This window comes from Nyctereutes procyonoides, unplaced genomic scaffold (genome assembly GCF_905146905.1).
Source record: "Nyctereutes procyonoides isolate TBG_1078 unplaced genomic scaffold, NYPRO_anot_genome, whole genome shotgun sequence".
Lineage (NCBI taxonomy): Eukaryota > Metazoa > Chordata > Mammalia > Carnivora > Canidae > Nyctereutes > Nyctereutes procyonoides.
In genome coordinates, this window is record NW_026575044.1 from 3,817,646 (window position 1) to 3,837,877 (window position 20,232).

The 20,232-nt window shown below is 37.3% G+C and overlaps 1 protein-coding gene across 2 annotated transcripts in view; it reads right to left on the reverse strand.

Annotated features, from left to right (window-relative positions):
• The window catches only part of POU2F1 (POU class 2 homeobox 1), a 186,640-nt gene that overhangs the window by 64,900 nt on the left and 101,508 nt on the right, over positions 1–20,232 (reverse strand). For both annotated transcript variants that reach the window (XM_055323811.1, XM_055323810.1), the window contains exon 2: positions 18,779–18,844. In XM_055323811.1, coding sequence (XP_055179786.1) covers positions 18,779–18,836 — 58 coding nt within the window. In that variant the 5' untranslated portion in view covers positions 18,837–18,844. The remainder of the gene's footprint in view (positions 1–18,778; positions 18,845–20,232) is intronic.

A 20,232-nucleotide genomic window follows, 5' to 3' on the forward strand; every position in this document is an offset into this window, starting at 1 on the left:
GTTGAGTGTCTGCCTTTGGCTCAGGTCATGATCCCGGAGTCCTGGGATCAAGTACCACACTGGGCTCCATGCTCAGAGAGAAGCCTGCTTTTCCCCCCCTGCCTGCTGCTCTCTCTGCTTGTACACAAGCTTGTACGCGCGTGCGCTTTCGCTCTCTGATAAATAAATAAATAAATAAATAAATAAATAAATAAATAAATAAATAAAGTCTTATAAAAAGAAAGGAAAAAAAAAAGTTCTGGACAAGAGAAAAGGTTTGGGAATGTGTAAGGGAATCCAAAAGGTGAATCCAAGGCAGCACCAGTTACAGTGAAGGCCCAGCTGAATGTACATGGAGTCCTCATCTCCCCAGAAGTTCTTGTTGCTCTCTTCGTAACCAGCAGTCAAAGATGAAATATAAAAATCAAAGGAAGAGTTCATACTACCCAGTTTTGCACAGGTGTCAGGCTTTCAAAGTCCTTTAAATGGAGCTCACAGCTCAAATGCTGCCTTCCTTCATGGTTCCCAGCTCTCTAACCCAAAAGCAATAATCTGTACCTTCTATATACATACTACTGCAACACATTTGGCACTTCTCCAGCCTGGGGAGGGCAGCAAGAGGGGAGATTGAGCTGTGATACATAGAACAATAGGGATGAATGTCAAACATACTAAGCTAAGTGAAAGAAGCCAGACTCAATAGCTACATAGTATGATTCCATTTATATGGCATTTTGGAAAAGGCAAAACTGAAAGACACCATCAAAAGGAATCAATCAACCTCCTTAATTTACAAATGAGAAAAACAAAATAATATATGGAAATATGTTCACTGAAGTAACAGAGCTGGATAATTACCAAGGCCAGACTGAAATTCGGAATCCTTGACTCTCTTCTCATTGTTCTTTGTACTATACCATCCTAAGATCAAGGAGTCCAATTCAACAGTCATTAGCAAAGGATATTAACCAACTTATAACTGAGCCAAGGTCATGCTAAGGACATAGCACATGATGACAGTATAAGAAATTTGAGCCTTTGGTTTCTACCTCACAGCGTTTTGAGCTACTTTTACTATTTTACAATAAAGTAAAAAGTTTTAAGTTGATCAATCAAATTTAAAGCTCATGAAAAATATTACCACATTATATAAAACTTTTGCGCCCCCCCCCCCAGAAAAGGGCTCCAAATAGGCAACAAATCAAAATGTCGATAGTAGATACATTAATCTATATTTTTCAAATGATCTACTGTGGGTATTATAACTGGTCATAACAACAAAAAAACTGGTCATAACAACTTAATGTTTTGTTCAGTTTCACATTTCCTAAAATAGGCTTCCTTTCTATCTTTCCTTCAATGTTATCTCCAAAGTGAACTATCTCTTGGATTAGACTGACTTCTGCTATTTAAATTCTGTGACTACACCTGTTTTTTATTTACCCTGTTATTGTTATTTCTCCATAAATGAGAATAGAAATCTGTACCCTCTAAATGCTAATGTTAAAATTCATAAATGGGACAGGAAACATAACATACTAGTGAGGGAAGTACAAAGATAGGAGGAGAAGAATGTGGGGAGGAAGGAGGAGACAGAAAACTAATATAACATCCTCACAATAGGATCCAAATGTAGATGTCCTCCATCATCTTCTCTATGTCTGAAAGTCCAGGTATTATTCAACATGCAGCCTGGAATCTACCTTCTTTAAGGGCCAATCTAATTATAAATAATCTTTCCCAAATCTTATTTTTTTGGGGGCGGGGGGGGCAGAGGGTGAGAGAGAATCCAAGCAAGCTTCATGCCCCACGGAGCCCAATGCAGGGCTTGTTTTCACAACCCTGAGATTATGGCCTGAGTTGAAATTAAGAGTTGGATGCTCAACCAACTGAGCCACCCAGGCACACCAATCTCTCCCCAGTCTTGATGCCTATATAGCCTAACAAAAACAGATCAACCAGATCAACCCTTTAAGGCCAAAATTAAAACTTATAGTAATATATTTTAAAAATCTCTTCAGGATACAGCTATGTCTAAAGGAAGCCAGTTTTAAAAAGGAAAAAAAATCTTTTTTCTAATGTAAGTGGCCTCAGACTCTTTTGCTAATGCGTAGAAATTGATTTGTTACTTTGTTACTGTGCTACTCACACCAAGTATGAGAAACATCACACATCACAAAACAGAATTAAATCAAAGATATTGGTTACAGACAACTGAGATTTCTGGAATCCCTGAAAATATTTGTTAATATTCTTGATTTCAAAGGAGGATAAAAAATTACTTACTCTGAGTGGGGGCCTAAACTCTGAATATATAAAAGAATAAGGTACCCTCTTCCTTCTTAGATCTGATAAGACTCTACTTGTAAGGAGAGAGTGTCATAGTCAGCTGCTTACCCCAACCCAATTAATAATGTTGGGGACAAGGGGAAGCCACATTAAATATACTACATCTGTGCTGAAGCTACTTTGCTTCCAAAAACATTTGTTATCATTGGCTAATTAAATTGGGAACTTAATCTAATCTGCAGTGTATGTGATCTCCTCTTATAAATCTGGTTCATCTGATATATTATTTTATATAGATGTTTATACCTAAATAATTATATAAAAGCAGAAAATGCACATAAGCAAAATGAACACTCTCAGTGCAAATGGAAGATGATTCATTCATAAATTTCATGTATATAGCCATAACTACATTATCAAAAGATATTCCCTATAAAGATAAAAATGTTCATTTGAAAGGAGAAATTTCTTTTGACTGTAAAGATGGACAACACTGTTGGTTAAGAAGTTAATCATTTAGGATATAGCCAAATAAACTCAGTATCTGTATTCCAAAGTAGTCACTATTGGAATAGATTAAAAATAAAACATATAAATGTTATTTAGGTAAAAACAACAACAAAAGAGAACCAATAATATACCATGTAGAAGAAAGACCTTGTAAGAATGAATGCTACATTCAACAAACATTTCCTGTGCATTGGTGTGCCAAGTGCTGAGATTATATAAAGAAGAAAAGAACAGTCCTTGTTCTTTTTTAATTAAAAAAATTTTTTTTAAGATTTTATTAAAAAATATTTTATTTATTTATTTATTCATGAGAGACAGAGAGAGAGAGGCAAGAAACATAGGCAGAGGGAGAAGCAGGCTCCATGCAGGAAGCCCAATGTGGGACTCTATCCCAGGACCCCAGGATCATGCCCTGAGCCGAAGACAGACGCTCAACCCTTAAGCCACCCAGGCATCCCCACAGTCCTTGTTCTTAAGGAGTTCTCAGGCCTATGAATTCACCATTAAAGAAAAACTCCTGAGTATCTATGTGGCAGACACTGTCCTAGATGCAGGAGATAGAACAGTAAAGAAGAGAGACAGAAACCATGTCTTCATAGAGCTTAAATTCTAGTGTGGGGCAACAGACAATAAAAATGAAAATGAAAAGTATTGAACATTAGATAGAAATAAATGCTATGGAAAAAATAAAGAGGACAAATGGATAGGGAATGTAGTGGGGGTGGAGAGGTAACAACTGTGGTTCCAATTTCATAAAACAACACGGCAACCAAAACAGCAGATGTTCACACGTGACCAGGATACATAAGGGGGACTTTAAGGGAAAAGGTAATGCTCTTTCAGAGGCAATATTTTAGTTGAATCTTAAGAGGATGAGATGGAATTAAAAGGAAGTGGTTATGTGAAGAAGAAAAACATTAAGCATTTCTCTCCCAAAAGTAGAAGACACTATGACACAAGTTTAACATCCAGGAATCCAAACAAACAATTTTAGATATTCTATTAGGTCCTTGGTTTACAAAAATAAACAAGTCATGCTCCCATATCACAAGTTGTTCAACAGTTAGGTACAGGTGACAGACAAGAAAATAAACAATTAAAAAAAAAAAGAAAAGAAACAATTACAATGTAAAAGATGATTACTCCAAAGGAGTTATCTACAAAAAGATGACAGAAGGCAGAACATAAAAAAGAATAGTCACCAATCCCAACAAAGTAAGGCAGTTCTGTAATGGTTCAGATGTAGACAGTTTATATTAGCCACTGCTCATCTCATTCTTGCAAGACATTCTGACCATAATATAGAAGGAGATGCACAAAGACACTATTAGAAACAAGAGAAAGGATTCAGTTTCTATATTATTCCCTGAGGAAAAAGGAGTGCACAGGTGCTACTTTAAAAAAGTACATTATTTAAAAAAATACATAGGGGCCCCTGGGTAGCTCAGTGGTAGGATATTTGCCTTTTTAAGCTCAGGGCATGATCCCGGGGTCCAGGGATGGAGTCCCACAGGCTCCCTGCCAGGAGTTTGCTTCTCTCTTCCTCCCTCTCTGTCTCTCTCATGAATAAATAAAATCTTTAAAAATAAACAAGCAAATAAATAAATGTAGATTATTCAACCCATTAGGATATCTATTAACAGAAAAAAAAAGGAAATAACAAGTGTTGGGAAGAATATAGAGAAACTGGAATCCTTGTACATTGACTATGCAAATGTGAAATGATTCAGGTGCTGTGGAAAAGACTTTGGTGGTTCTTCAAAAAGCTAAATACAGAATTACTATATGACCCATCTACTGCGAGGAATATACCCAAAAGAAGTAAAAACAGGTACTCAAACAAATCTTTTGATATTAATGTTCATAGCAGCACTACTCACAATAGCCAAAAAAGTAGAAACAACCCAAATGTCCATCAACAAACGACTGGATAAACAAACTGTGGTATGTACACACAATGTAGTAATAGTCAGCCATTAAAAGGAATGAAGTATTATACATACTACAATGTAGATGAACCTCGAAGACACTGTGGCAAGTGAAGGAAGCCAGACACAAAAAAGGTCACAAAGCCCTAAATCCCATTATATGAAATATCCAGAATAGGTGAATCTCTATATAGAGATGGGCTGGGGCTGGAGTAAAATGAAGGGCAACTGCTTTATGAGTGAAGGTTCCTTTTGGGGTGATGCAAACATTTCAGAACTAGAAAAAGGCAGTAGCTGCACAAACTGCGAACATACTAAATGCCATTGAATTGTTTACCTTAAATGATTAATTTCATGTTATATACATTTCACCTCAATTAGATAAAATCAAAGAGAAATCTGCAGCTCAGCACAAACCTGGCAGTAACAATTCTACTGCCCTATGAGTTTGCCCGTCTATAGCACCCAGCCTCATCAGCCCAAGTAGCTACTTAAACTGTGCTATACACCAAGTAATGTGAGAGCCACCCTGGTGGAATTTGTCTGTCCATCAATTTAAGGCCCTCAAAGTGAAATTTACCAATTAGAGCTTAAACTTCAGATGCCCTCCAAGGAAATAATAACAATGTCTGCATCTATTACTACATTACCATAACAAGCTAGCACAGATTCTAAAAGAAGTTTACTGAAAGTCATGTAACTATGGGACATAACTAACCATAAATAACAGCTAAAAGATCTTCAAGGAAAAGTCAGCTTATGCTCATTTGGGGATGTGTGTGTGTGTGTGTGTGTGTGTGTGTGTGTGTAGGTGATTACTTCCTAATGAGCCATCATAAAATGGGAAGAATCTGGGATAATGGAAATCTAGAAAGAAAACCTCTTATGGCTCTAGAAAAGTTCTATATTACTATAAAATCATGAAGCATAATCAGAAACGATGCTCTAAATTTCTACAGGATGGATGACTATTACCTATCTACTAAAAATCTCTACTGCTGTTATACTGTATATTCTTCATTTCTTAAGTAATGATATACATTTTGTTTTTTAATTGCTTATTTATATATTGCCTTGTAGATGACTGCACATCAGTGATACACAACAAGATTTCCATAAATGGTTAATGTTTGTCAAATTGTTACAAAGTCTATCTGGATGAAAGGCATTATTAAAACAGACTTTATTCTTAATTGTAGAAAAATGAATGACTTGTGACCTACCAGCTATTCAGACCAGGTCTTTTTCAAATAACTTAAATATGTAGCATCTAAAGGGAATACTTTGAGGACCAAGAAAACCACAAATAAAGTCCTTATTCTAAAATTGTAATATCATGCTAATAGTTTTCTTGAAAAGAAAAATTTACCAAATATTTACTCTGCTCCATCTTTCTCCTGCCCCCCTAACTTAGTCAAATGTTCCTTACTCATCTTGACCCTTACGATGTAAGCTAGCTAAAGGGTGGCAGTTTCCTGCCTTCTTTAGAAACACAGAGTGCCTGAGAAGCTGCAGTGAAACTCCTGGTCCTCTGATTTTATCTGATGTCAAAGTTCCTAGCTTGAATTATGACTCCTTGCTATCAATCCTTCTTATATTGTTTATTTATCTGGATGAACTAACTACTCCCAGACTTCATTGCATTTTGTTCACTGGTTTCATTTCCCCAATATGACAAAGACATCCCTAATTGCCTCTGTTTCGAATCCTATTCAGAGTGCTTTCTTACTTTACCCTTCCACCTACAAACTTATCTATAGGCATTATCTATATCTATCTTTAACTCCTTCACTCTCCCATTTCTCTAACTTAAAGTGGCAGTGGGGGCGGGGGGAGGACGAGGAGGGACGCTTCTATTCTAAGCTACTTCATCTACCAGTGCTCAGAAACTTACTGCTTCCCTTCTCTTTGGGAACTTTGATTCCTAAATCATCCATCCATCCTTTTTGCACCACTCTCTCCTGCTGTTTCTTCTCCTTCATATACAAATATACTTGATCTCCTCTCCTATTCCTTCCTTTCCTTTAATATATAATTACCATATCATCATCATATTCTGAATAAATACTGCCAATTAGTACTTATTGAGTCCTATGTCTACTTGCTTTCAATGCATACATCACTTTTATGCAATGATTTATTACTTATGTCCATTTTACAGCTAAGAAAATTATGTCACAGAAAGAAATAATTTGCCCAAAGTAACATAACTGGTAAATGAAGGAACCAGCGATCTGAATCCAGGTGGTTTAGTTCCAGGGCCTGTGTTCTTAACCACTATGCTATACAGCATCTCACGGAGTTTCTATTACAAGAGCTGCCTATATTTATCATTTCCCTTCCTCAATTATTCACTTCTCTAGGCACAGCAATTTCTTTCTCTACCACTTACCTAGAGCCATTTAAAAGCACCATAATAACTAATATAGAGGTCACAGTTTAAGCTTCCTATCTTGATCATTCTGCAGGACTGGACTACACTGGACAGACACTAACTATGAACATCACCATCTGGTTCATTTCTGATTTCCATGGTTGCTCTTTAGTCAACTTAAGCACCACCCAGTGGAAATTTCTGTAATGATAGAAACACTACATATATGTGCTACCCAATATGGTAGCCTCTAGCAACACGTGGCTACTAAGCAATAGAAATATGGCCAGCCTGACAGAATTTGTAATTTAATTTCAAAGTCAAGACACCTGGGTGGCTCAGCAGTTGAGCATCTACCTTTGGCTGAGGGCATGATCCCGGTCTCAGGATCAAGCCCCACATTGGGCTCCCTGCGAGGAGCCTGCTTCTCCCTCTATGTCTCTGCCTGTCTCTCTCCGTCTCTCATGAATAAATAAATAAAATTAAAAAAAAATTTTTAATGTTAACAGCCACAGGTAGCCTGGGGCCATCCTCCTGGATAGTACAGGGCTCCTTCATGGCCCGTCTTCCTCTGCCAGCCCTTTCAGTGTCTGGCACTGAAAGAGGTCTGTCTTTGTTTTTTTCCTAGCTTGTTCCATTTTCCTCCCAGTGGTGTCTCCCTGCTAACTACTTCCACTCCTATATAAGCAGCCAGGTTTCTTTCCTCTGGAGTACAGCTCTATTTTCAATTGCTCACTTCTTCCCCTGCAGGCACCACAAGGCACCTCCAGTACAACATTTTCAGAACCTGATGCATCACCCATCATCAAGCATACTTGGGGCTCAGGCATACCCCTTCACAGGATGGCACTACATTTATCCAGGTCCCAAACCAAATACAGGCACTCATTTTAGATTCCTGTCTTCCCTTGTTTATTCCCTTCTCAATGTCCTCTCCTCTTCCCACAAATGCTCATTAAATCTGACCCCTGGCTTCCACTGCCACTGCTATAAGCCAGAGTTCCATATAATGGATCTAACTGAAAGAATAATGAGTTTAGTTCTTTAGGTTCAAGTAAAATGTAAAGTGTAACATAACTAGAAAATTCTTTTATACTTGTTGGAGGGGAAAAAACACACAAAAAATTAACATGACAGGAAACAAAACCGCCCTCTAAGGGAGAAAGGAGAAAATTATAATCTCACAATTTATACCTACAGTGGCATTTGAGCAATAAATCCTCTTTTATTAATGTTCCAAATTTCTGTTGGTAATGAATAAAAATGAAATGGATTCTATTTTTAAAATTCTGTATTTGTTATTGGGTTGCCGCCTGGCAAAAGGATCACTTGCTCCTTCATTCATTTAATAAAAACATATTCTTAATTCAAATGCCACTTAGTATTCTCACACATTCAGTAATTATAGCTCCTTGTCTCATATACCTAAAAAAAAATCTCCACATGTACCAATGGGGCAGGGCCAGGACAAGTTTCTCAACATATAGTGGTCAGAATCTCATAGAAGCTGTGTCTTATAACTGATATCTACCAAACCAAACACTACAGTGAGATCTATCTTTCCTATAGGCATTTGCTTTTTGTTTCTAGATCATCAAGGACACAGTATATCCTCCACTGTGTTTCTGAGGCTTTCTAGAAGTGTTCCAGCCAGCCAGTTTCATTGACCCATAGAACTAACCACTATTGGCAGCCTGGGTGGCTCAACGGTTTAGCGCCGCCTTCAGCCCAGGGCCTGATCCTGGAGACCGGGGATCAAGTCCCAAGTCAGGCTCTCTGCATGGAGCCTGCTTTCTCTCTGCCTGTGTCTCTGCCTCTCTCTCTCTCTCTCTCTTTCTCTCTCTCTCTCATGAATAAATAAATAAAATCTTAAACAAAGCAAAACTACCCACTATTTAAAACTTCAGTAACTCCAATGAGGAACTCCAAGAAAAATAAGTATTGGTATTTCCACTCTTAGGCTTATATAAGAGCACTTTGGCCAGTAGAGAATGTAGTCTACACAGTAAAGCATGCAATAAATTTAAAATGATAATAATAAAAGCAATAAGAATATTAGAAATGGCCCTTAGATAAACATAAGTTCAAAGGGAAAATAGCCCTTTGGAGTCTGAAATCTGCAATTGCTTTACTGTTTTGATGAGAACTTTATGAGAGGCCTGCTCCTCAGTGAATTTCTGAGGCTTCTCTGAAAACACTGTATTTTATCTGGAACTGTTTTCCAAAACTAGTGCTGGCTGGTTCAAGACTTCAAGATTCTTCAATTACTATGAAGAATAGCAGGTATATTCACTGGTGCCCTGGTCTTTCAGGATTCTTTCTCTTTATCTTGGAGAAAATGATGTCTGCTCAAGCTCTCTTATAATTTGCTAAAATCGCAAAGCGCTAATAAATCTCACAGAACAAATATATCCTTAGTTGCTAGACACTTCTGATAAAGTATTTTTTGAATGCAATTTCATAGATGTACATTGGATTGCATTAATAACCTTATTTGATCTTTTCAGTTGCGAAAAGATCTTGACATCATCCTGGGAAAAAATCATCAAAATGAAAAATCAAGTGAATTAGGACAGAATAGGGGAGCTTTAGCACTATCATAATTCAGGTGAAAAAAGACTTACAGTTAATTGACCACAATCTCAATGAATCAGCAAGTGAGTTAGCAGTTTTGAAATAAGTTTTAGTATTTCAAAACAATCAAATATTCTAAGAAAATAACATTTTTTATTTTAAACATTTAAATCTAATGTCATTTTGGGACGCCTGGGGGGCTCAGTGGTTAAGTGTCTGCCTTCGGCTCAGGGTGTGATCCTGGAATCCTGGGATCAAGTCCCACATTGGGCTACCTGCATGGAGCCTACTTCTCCCTCTGCCTATGTCTCTGCCTCTCTCTCTCTTTGTGTGTCTCTAATGAATAAATAAAATCTTTAAAAAAAATCTAATGTCATTTTACCTTAATTATAAAAAATTACAATAAGCAAATGATAAGTTTTCAAAAACAACAATAAGCCAATGGTGATGGTAATGGTTGCACTTAAGTATAAAGAACTAGACTCCATCTGATTCTGAGAACGATGGAATGATAAAGGTTTTAGAAATCTTAGGGCATGATGGAAGAGTTGGAAGGGATCAGAAAACTTTAGGACACATCTTTTCCCATCTTAGCTTTACTGCTTCTTTATGCTAAGCATGTACACTGCCTCTACCACTAAACTGAAATCTTGTCCGGCCCTCAAAGTCCAATTTCATCTCTACCTTCTCCCAAAGCTTTCCCTCACCCTCCCAGCTAGAAACAAGTTTCCCACACCAAAGTCTCATGGACCTCTGTATATTTCTTATGAATCTTCTACTACATTTTCATGATATTTTTTCTGTAAGTTAAGTTTATTGAGAACAAAATCAATGTTTGATTCACCTTTAGTGATCTTACTTAGTATAGCATCTTGCACACAGAAGACAAAACATATGGGCAGCCCCAGTGGCGCAACAGTTTAGCGCCGCCTGCAGCCTGGGGCGTGATCCTGGAGACCTGGGATCGAGTCCCACATCGGGCTCCCTGCATGGAGCCTGCTTCTCCCTCTGCCTGTGTCTCTGCCTCTCTCTCTCTGTGTCTCTCATGAATAAATTAATTTTAAAAAATCTTAAAAAAAAAGTCATAACCTCTAAAAAAAAAAAAAGAAGACAAAACATAAGAAACAACATAGCTCAAAGGACAAGAGAACAGGTTATGTATATGTGTGACCTTTATAAAGTGACCAAACATCCCTGAGCCTCAAATCCCTGATGCATAAAGAGAAAAACAGTGCTTCATATGGTTGTTACAAAGATTAACTGAGACAATCTATACAAAGTGCTTAACACACCTAGTAAATAATTTTTTTTACACCTAGTAAATACTTAATGATGGCTGCTATTATAATATTACAGTATGAAGAATTATTACTCTATAATAAATTATAGTATCTCATAATAACTTAGTATCTCATAATTATAGTATCTCATAATAACTTAGCATTTATCAAATAAATGGATAAGACTTAAAATATGGCAATGACTTCCAGAAGAGCTTCCATTTTTTTAGAACACCAGGAAAATTGTTTCAATCTATGTTACTCCTAAGGGCAGAATCCAAAAGACTATAGATGATAGAGCTGTGTAACAACAGAAGATGTATTAAAAATTACTACTCCTAGTCAGTGGATGAGCCCAGGCAGGGTAGATAACCAATGGTCAGAAGTACTGATGAAAGAAGTCTGCCCTTTGATTAAAAGTGAGCAAGACTTTAAAATTTGTCCACTATTTCTAATATCAAAAAATGCACCGATTGTCCCTACTGATGTTTATAAAACCTTATACAACTTTTTTTTACTCTTCTAATTGGTATCTGTAATAAAGCTGATCAGATTTAATTTAGGATAAAGTAGTGTAGTAGGCAGAACAATGGCCAAAGATGTCTACATTCCAATCCCCAGAAGCTGTGAACAGTTACCCTTACACAGCAAAAGGATTTTGAAGATCTGATGAAGTTAACAGTCTTGAGATAGGGAGATTATGCTCGTGTATCTGGGTGGACCCAGTGTAATCACAATGGTCCTTGTAAGGAAGAGGGAGGCAAAATGAGACAAAGAAGTTGTGATGATGGAAGCAGGAATCTGACAGACAGAATGACAACCCTGAAGACACCTTACTTCTGGCTCTGAAGAGGCCATAAACCAATGAAGGCAGGTGGCCTACAGAAGCTAGAAAGGTGAAGGAAATAGATTCTCCACAGAGGATCCTGAAGGAATGCACACTTCCAACACTAATTTTAGAACTTCTAACCAGAACTGTAAAGATAATAAATTTGTGATTCACCCAGCAATTTTACTGCTAGTTTAGCCCAAAGAACTGAAAACAGAGGCTGTAAGATACTCGTGCACCAGTGTTTACTGTAGCTGTAGCTAAAAGGTGAAAACAATCCAGTTGTCCATTAACAGATAAACGGATAAATAAAATGTGGTATATACATACACTGGAGTATTATTCAGTTATACATGCTACAATGGAGATGAACCCTGAAAACATGCTAAATGAAAAGAAAAAATATTGTATGATTCCCCTTACACTGAGTATATAGAATAGGCAAATTCATAGAGACAAAAAATAGATCAGAGGTCACCAAGGGTTGGAAGGAGGAAGATATGGAGAGTTACTGCTTACCCTAGGGGAAATATCCTTGGCAGCATCCTGGCCTAACAAACTGTAAGAAATATCATTACTATTCTCTTATCCAGATGGATAAGTTTGTTGAGAGGAAATTATTTTGGGAAAATAATCAATCTTCCATTTTCTTCACTTATGATCTTGGACTTTTTAAATGAGGCTATGAAAAGGTCATATAATCTATTGGCTAGATAGATGAACTACATATTTGTTTTCTTTAAACTGAGCCTGACCCTCAAAAAGCTTATTAATCTTATTTATGTATTTATTTATATCAGTTCCATAAAGGTAGCTATATCAAAACTCATTCACTCTACTCAAACTCCCAAATCCATTTCATTCAATCTTTGAGGTTATGTAAGATAATGAAAAGTAGTGAAAGGCTCATGGTCTTAACAATCACAAATTACTAAACAGTTCTGAATTTAGTTCCATTATCGTGTTAAAACACCACCTTAGGGGAGTATTTTAACAATTATGATATAAAGCATACCTAATAAAGTAACTAGACATGCATACCTAGTAACATTTCAACACATTTTAACTGCTGCTATTATCATTATCCCTATTTTCCTCTTAAATGACCACCTCAAAAAAAAATAAATAAATGACCACCTCAACTACTTTAATGATAAATTTTTAAAAAGCAGCCTAATATGAATTGTTTATTTCTTTTTCTTTCCACCTCAATTTTGTCATTCTTCAATGCTAACTTCTCCCCAATTGTAGAAAAATGAGTACATATTCTTCTATTTTAAAAAATTATTTATTTATTTGAGAGAGAAAGTGTGTGTGCACTAGTGCCCGAGTAGGGGAAGGGACAGAGGGGGAGGGAAAGGGAAATAGACTCCCCACTGAGTGCAGAAATCAGGGATTCCAGGACCCAGAGATCATGACCTGAGCCAAAGTCAGGTGCTTAACCAACTGAACCACCCACGCCAACTCTTGGTTTTGGCCTTGATTATGATCTCATGGTCCTGGGATGGAGCCCTGCACATGGCTCTGTGCTCAGTGGGAAGTATGCTTTGCGATTCTCTCTCCTCCTACCCCACCCTGCCCACCCCCACCACCACGGCTTGCTTGCTCTCTCCCTTCAAAATAAATAAATAAATCTTTTTTTAAAAGGAGGATATAGCTAGAATCATCATATTGCCTTATTTCAAACTATATTACAAAGCTATAATAATCTAAATAGTATGGTATGGTATAAAAACAGACACACAGATCAACATAACAGTACAGAGTCCAAAAATAAACCCATACACATATGGTCAATTTATGACAAAATATGTGAAAAACTCATATAACTCAATAACAAAAAAACCAATCTGATAAAATAAATTAGCAATTTTTGCAAAGACGATATACAGATGGCCAACAGGCACATGAAAAGATACTCAACATCACTAATCATCAGAGAAATGCAAATGAAAACCACATGAGGTATCATCTCACATCTGTCAGAATGGCTGTTATCAAAAAGACAAGAAGTAACAAGTATTGGTGACTTGTGCAGAAAAGGGAACATTAGTGCACTGTTGGTAGGAATGTAAATTGGTGCAGCCGCTGTGGAAAACAGAATGGAGGATCCTTAAAAAGCTAAAAATTCAACCACCTACTGGTATTTATCCAAAAAACAAAGCAAAACAAAACAAAAATAGTAATTAGAAAAGATATATGCATGCCCATGTTCACTGCAGCATTATTCACAATAGCTAAGATATGGAAACAACCAAAGTATCCATTCACAGATATTGAAACAACCAAAGTATCCATTCATGGATTAATGGATAAAGAAGATGTTGTATATACACACAATTGGAATATTACTTGGCCATAATAAAGAATGAAGTCTTGACATTTGTGATAACATGGATGGATCTTGAGGGTATTATGCTGAGTGAAATAAGTCAGAGAATGGCAAATACCATACGTGGAATCTAAAAAGAGAAACAAACAACAAAAAGAAAACTCCATCAAGGCAGAGAACAGACTGGTGGTTACCAGAAAGGATGAATGACGGGAAGATGGGCCAAAAAGGAGAAGGGGGTCAAGAGGTACAAACTTCTAGTCATAAAATAGTAAGTTATGGGGATGTAAATGATGACTATATTCAACAATACTGTAATGCATATTATCTAACTTTATATGGTGACAAAGGAAACTAGATTTAGTGGTCATCATTTCACAGTGTATACAAATATTGAATCATTATGTTATACACCTGAAACTAATACATTTTATGTCAATTATACCTCAAAAAAATACTCAGATTTCCTCAAAAAAAATACCATTATGATATTTTTGTATACCTCCTCTTAAATTACCATAATCTACTCTGAATCTCCTGTTTATCTGTTTTCTTAATGGACTGCTAACTCTTCAAAAATTGAGAGAATCTCATTTATTTGCACTATCTTATAATAACACCACATACAATATTTTACATATGTGACAAGCAATTAATGAATAAGTAAATTGACAACCTAAACGACAGATTTTCTGTGAACACATAAGGACAATTTGACAAAAGTACATCATCAGATTTATCTCCTCAACTTAAATAGATCGCTCTGGCAGAAAAAAGGCAAGAAGAAACATATCAAACACAATTTTAAATAATTTTATAGTATTACACCCCATAAAATGTCACAAATCAAACTTATTTTTTCCTGAAATATTTTAAATTGCAGTAATCTACACAAAAGTATTCCAAATCCAAGAAAAGGTAAGACTTTAGTTTTATTATAACACTAAAGAACACTAAAGGTTCTTTCTACTGAAACTTTACTTGTTATTCAATTAGCAAAAACTAAGAATCCATATATCCTTTACAATTAAATAAGCTGCCGGTCGGTTCATTTTATTTTTAAATAAAAATCAATTTGTAAGCATGTAATTGTCTGAAAAAACTGTAATTCTATATCTAATATATACATATATTTTAAAGATTTTATTTATTTATTCATGAGAGACGCAGAGAAAGAGAGACAGAGGCAGAGGCAGAGTTCTGAGAAGCAGGCTCCATGAAGGGAGCCTGACATGGGACTCGATCCTGGGTCTCCAGGATCATGCCCTAGGCTGAAGGCGGCACTAAACCGCTGAGCCACCAGGGCTGCCCTATATCTAATATAATGAACATTGTACTTTAATAGGCAAAGTGGAACTCAAATGTAATTTTTATATTCCTAAACTAACAAACTGACATTAGTGGGAGATACTAGTGATAGGCCCTTAACATTTCAGAAATTGAGACCCCTGAGCCTGGGTGGCTCAGCGGTTGAGCATCTGCCTTCAGCTCAGGGCGTGATCCCATGATCCAGGGATCGAGTCCTGCATCAGGCTCCCTGTGAGGGGCCTGCTTCTCCCTCTGCCTGTGTCTCTGCCTCTCTCTCTCTGTGTGTCTCTCATGAATAAACAAATTCTTTAAAAAAATTTTTTTTCAGAAACTGATATTCAAGATTTTAGTTATCTTCAAGTGCATGTAAAGGTCTGTAACATGGAAGTAATTTATAATTTTACAAAGGCAACAAATGCTGAGTTTAGAGACATCAATAAGTAAATATCTATAGTGATGCTGCTCAGCTTTAGGAGTTCGCCATGCACTGCATTTAAAACTATTCATGAGACTGTTTTAGCGAGTGCTCCAGCTAGAATTTCTCTTATATATGGTTCTGAAAATAGTTTTGACCTGAATATATATACAAAGCATTGCTTAAGTTTTTTGTTTTATTTTATTGCAGTTCATGGGAGAAACCACATGCACAGTGTAAATCCTCATTCTGCCTTTATTTCCTGGCTGGTTTTGTGTCTCAATTTCCTATTCCTTGAAATAATAATACCTAACTTATAGGACTGTCATTAAGAACTCAAAACCTCAAAACTGGGGGATCCCTGGGTGGCTCGGCAGTTTGGCGCCTGCCTTTGGCCCAGGGCGCAGTCCTGGAGTCCCGGGATCGAGTCTCGCGTTGGGCTCCCAACATGGAATGGAGCCTGCTTCTCCCTCCTCCTGTGTCTCTGCCTCTCTCTCTCTGTGTGTGTGTGTGTCTATCATAAATAAATAAATAAATCTTAAAAAAAAAAAAAAAAAAAAGAACCCAAAACTGGGGTAGCCCAGGTGGCTCAGCGGTTTGGTGCCACCTTCAGCCCAGGGCCTGATCCTGGAGACCCAGGATTGAGTCCCATGTTGGGCTCCCTGCATGGAGCCTGCTTCTCCCTCTGCCTATGTCTCTGGCTCTTTCATGAATAAATAAATAAAATCTTAAAACAACAAACAAAAAACCCCCTCAAAACTGAAATCAAGTAATGGGTACAGTGCTTAAGATTTTTAAAAACATGTCATTGAGAAATTATTTATTATATGTAGGTGCTCAATAAATGGTAGCTATTGATAAGTCTCGTTATTAGTTGGAGTTTCAAAAGGTGTAGAGACATTTTCACTGTTCTCCATCATGCTTTTCTTCCCTTAGAAACACCTGCCTCTCCTTTGAAGCAGTTTTTTTAGGCAGGAGTGCCCTGCACACTCTCCCCTAATGTTTTAAAGGATCGACTGCCCAGTTTCTCTTTGCAGACAAATCCCACACCTAAGCTAGATGCCCAAAGCACTGGCAGATGGACCAGTGCTACAAAATAATGCAAGACAGAACCCAAACAGAGGACAAAGAAACAACAAAAATGAGGCTGCGGCTAACCACCTAGACAGAGTAGAATGCTGCCTTTCTCCTCCTCAGGAGGTGCTAGAGCAGTCTACCTGGCTAGCCTCAGTATTTTGAGTGACATGGTCGGTACAACAGAAAGACCCATAAAGAAACATGTATACTTTAGAAATGAAAAGGTTAACAAGGATCTCCAGACATAGAACAATTTTGAATGGAAAGATATGTAGGCAGGAACTGCTATACTGGTTCAACTCATCAACTTCTAATTAAAACATGTTATGGTCAGTAGAGGTGGAAAACAAAGGCTGTTTCCAGAGTGACTCTCATTCTTATAACTCTCATAGTTAAGTATTTTTAAAATTATGGGTCAAAGAGGCAACCCTCTCTGCAAGTGATAAACCTAGTTTACATTAGAAACTATTACTTTGTGTAACCCTGCCCACAGAATTCCCTTCTCACACATTTCATTATTTTATGTCTCCACCAGAAACTGGGGAAGTCCCTGTACCTTCTCTTGCAGATGATAAAGACACACAGTTAAATGTCCTCTGACTAATGTGAAGAATTAAGAGTATGGGTTGTGGAGACATTCGGTCCTTCACGGATTTACCTTTCTCTCAGGGGGCCTCAGTTTTCTCATTTACATGATATTAATTTTCTCCTGATCAATAGTTGCATTTAAATTTTTAAAACTTGGGATCCCTGGGTGGCGCAGCGGTTTGGCGCCTGCCTTTGGCCCAAGGCGCGATCCTGGAGACCCAGGATCGAATCCCACGTCGGGCTCCCGGTGCATGGAGCCTGCTTCTCCCTCTGCCTATGTCTCTGCCTCTCTCTCTCTCTCTCTCTCTCTCTGTGTGTGACTATCATAAATAAGTAAAAATTTAAAAAAAAAATTTTTTTAAACTTACCGAATAAAATAACATATTAGGAATAGAAACAAGTGTGTGTGTGTGTTTTATTTATTCATGAAAGACACAGAGAGAAGAGGGAGAAGACATAGGCAGAGGGAGAAGCAGGCTCCATGCAGGAAGCCCAATGTGGGACTCGATCCCAGGTCTCCAGGATCACACCTTGAGCTGAAGGCAGACGCTTAACCGCTGAGCCACCCAGGCGTCCTGCAGTATGTGTTTTTAACTGTCTACTGACACTATAACTTCCAAATACTTTATATTGAATGGGGGGTGGTAGATAACATTTACTATTTTAACACCTGTAACAAACGCAACTTTTTACTGAATGGTTACTGTGTACCTGGCACTGTGCTTAATCCATTTCCTTTAATACTCACAACGACCTATGAAATATATTATCCTCATTTCATAGTGGTAGTCTCAAAAAATTGGGGAAATTCCCCAAAGTCCAAAGCCAGTAAATAATAAATTCCTAATTCATTTTTAAAAAGATTCATTTATTTATTCATGAGACACATGAGAGAGGGGGGCAAGAGGGAGAAGCAGGCTCCTCGCAGGGAGTCCGATGTAGGACTTGATCCTGGATCCTGGGATCATGACCTGAGCCAAAAGCAGGTGCCCAACCACTGAGCCACCCAGGCATCTCACAAATCCCTAATTCATACCAGAACTACTTGACTCCAAAGGACTATTCTCTGAACTACTTCAGAGCTTCTCTGATAAATAGTAACAAAAAGATGAAGTAATTTGCAAATAATTTTAAACAAATACAATACCAGTTCCTGCAAGCACTAAATTATATTTGACAACTCAATACTACAACTGGTCTTTATTTGCCAAACAGGAGTCACAGTTAATGAAAAGTTTCTTTTGTTAACTCTGTTAGATCTGGTTAAAAAGCTGGATCTGGGAACCATCTCTTACCTGTGTTGCCATCTCCACTCTCCATAGATGGTTTACTGGTTTCTGACGGATTGTTCATTCTCGAGTCTGCAATGAAAATCAGAGGTGAAAAAACAAAATCAGAGGTGAATGAAGCTTTTCAAAAATTGGAGATGTGGTTAGGGAGGGAAAATTGTGGAAAAGGACAGGTTTAAGAATATTGACTGTTACAGTCCTACAGTTCAAAGAGAGGGTCAAGCTAAAACACTAGAAATTGTAATAAAAGTTTATCTGAAAGAAATTCAGGATTCCCTTAACCCTGAAGTGATCCACAAATAAATTGTCTTTCCAAAGAATTTTAATGTTCTTCTAACAAAGATAACTGAAATTTAACCTGAAAAAAATTATACTAGAGTCTAACATGTAAATGGAGTAAATGTAGTATGAATCATAAAATACTTTACAGAAATAAAGCTAGGCCAAGCACCCTACAAAGTAAAACATGTTATTCTCTCTCTTTTAAAAAAATATTTTATTTATTTATTCATGAGAGAGACAGAGAGAGGAGCAGAGACAGAGGCAGAGAAGCAGACTCCCCACAGGGAGCCTGATGCAGAACTCGATTCCAGGACCTCGGGATCATGCCCTCAGCCAAAGGCAGACGCTCAACCACTGAACCACTTAGGTGTCCCTAAAACATGTTATTCTCAAATAAAGTTTATTTTTCCATAAGAAAGGTATTTCTTTTTTTTTTTTTTTTTGAATTTTTATTTATTTACGATAGGCACACAGTGAGAGAGAGAGAGAGAGAGAGAGAGAGAGAGAGAGAGAGAGGCAGAGAGAGAAGCAGGCTCCACGCACCGGGAGCCCGACGTGGGACTCGATCCTGGGTCTCCAGGATCGCGCCCTGGGCCAAAGGCAGGCGCCAAACCGCTGCGCCACCCAGGGATCCCAGGTATTTCTTAATTACAACCAAAATCTTCATAACAAATTGGACAGTAACTCAACCTAACAGAATAAGAAAGCATGTCTAAGAAAAAAAAAACCTCCTTATTTACTTCCTGCCCAAACTAACCATGTGTCAAAATAAAAATACGTCAAATTCATATCTCAATCATAAACCAGAACAAGAAGTTGTACCATAAGGGATAACAGATACATCTAATAATTTCAAAATTGAACCACATCCACACACACCTAAAAATATCACCTATCTGATCAATATCCCATATGAACCTCCAGACATTATCTCCTTAATGAAGCACTATTAGGTATCCCAGAGGATATACAAGAGATAAGAACAAGTCTGCTTTTCTTCCAACTTTTTAATAGGGTAAAACCCAAATACACATTTAATATATACCTCATTCTATTCTACTATAAACCCAAACTTAACATATTTAGATTCAAGTTGACTATAAAGCAAGTTCTCCCTTTTCTCGTATTGGGTTAAAAACCATTTAACTATAATTATTAGTTGAGAATAAATAGACTAT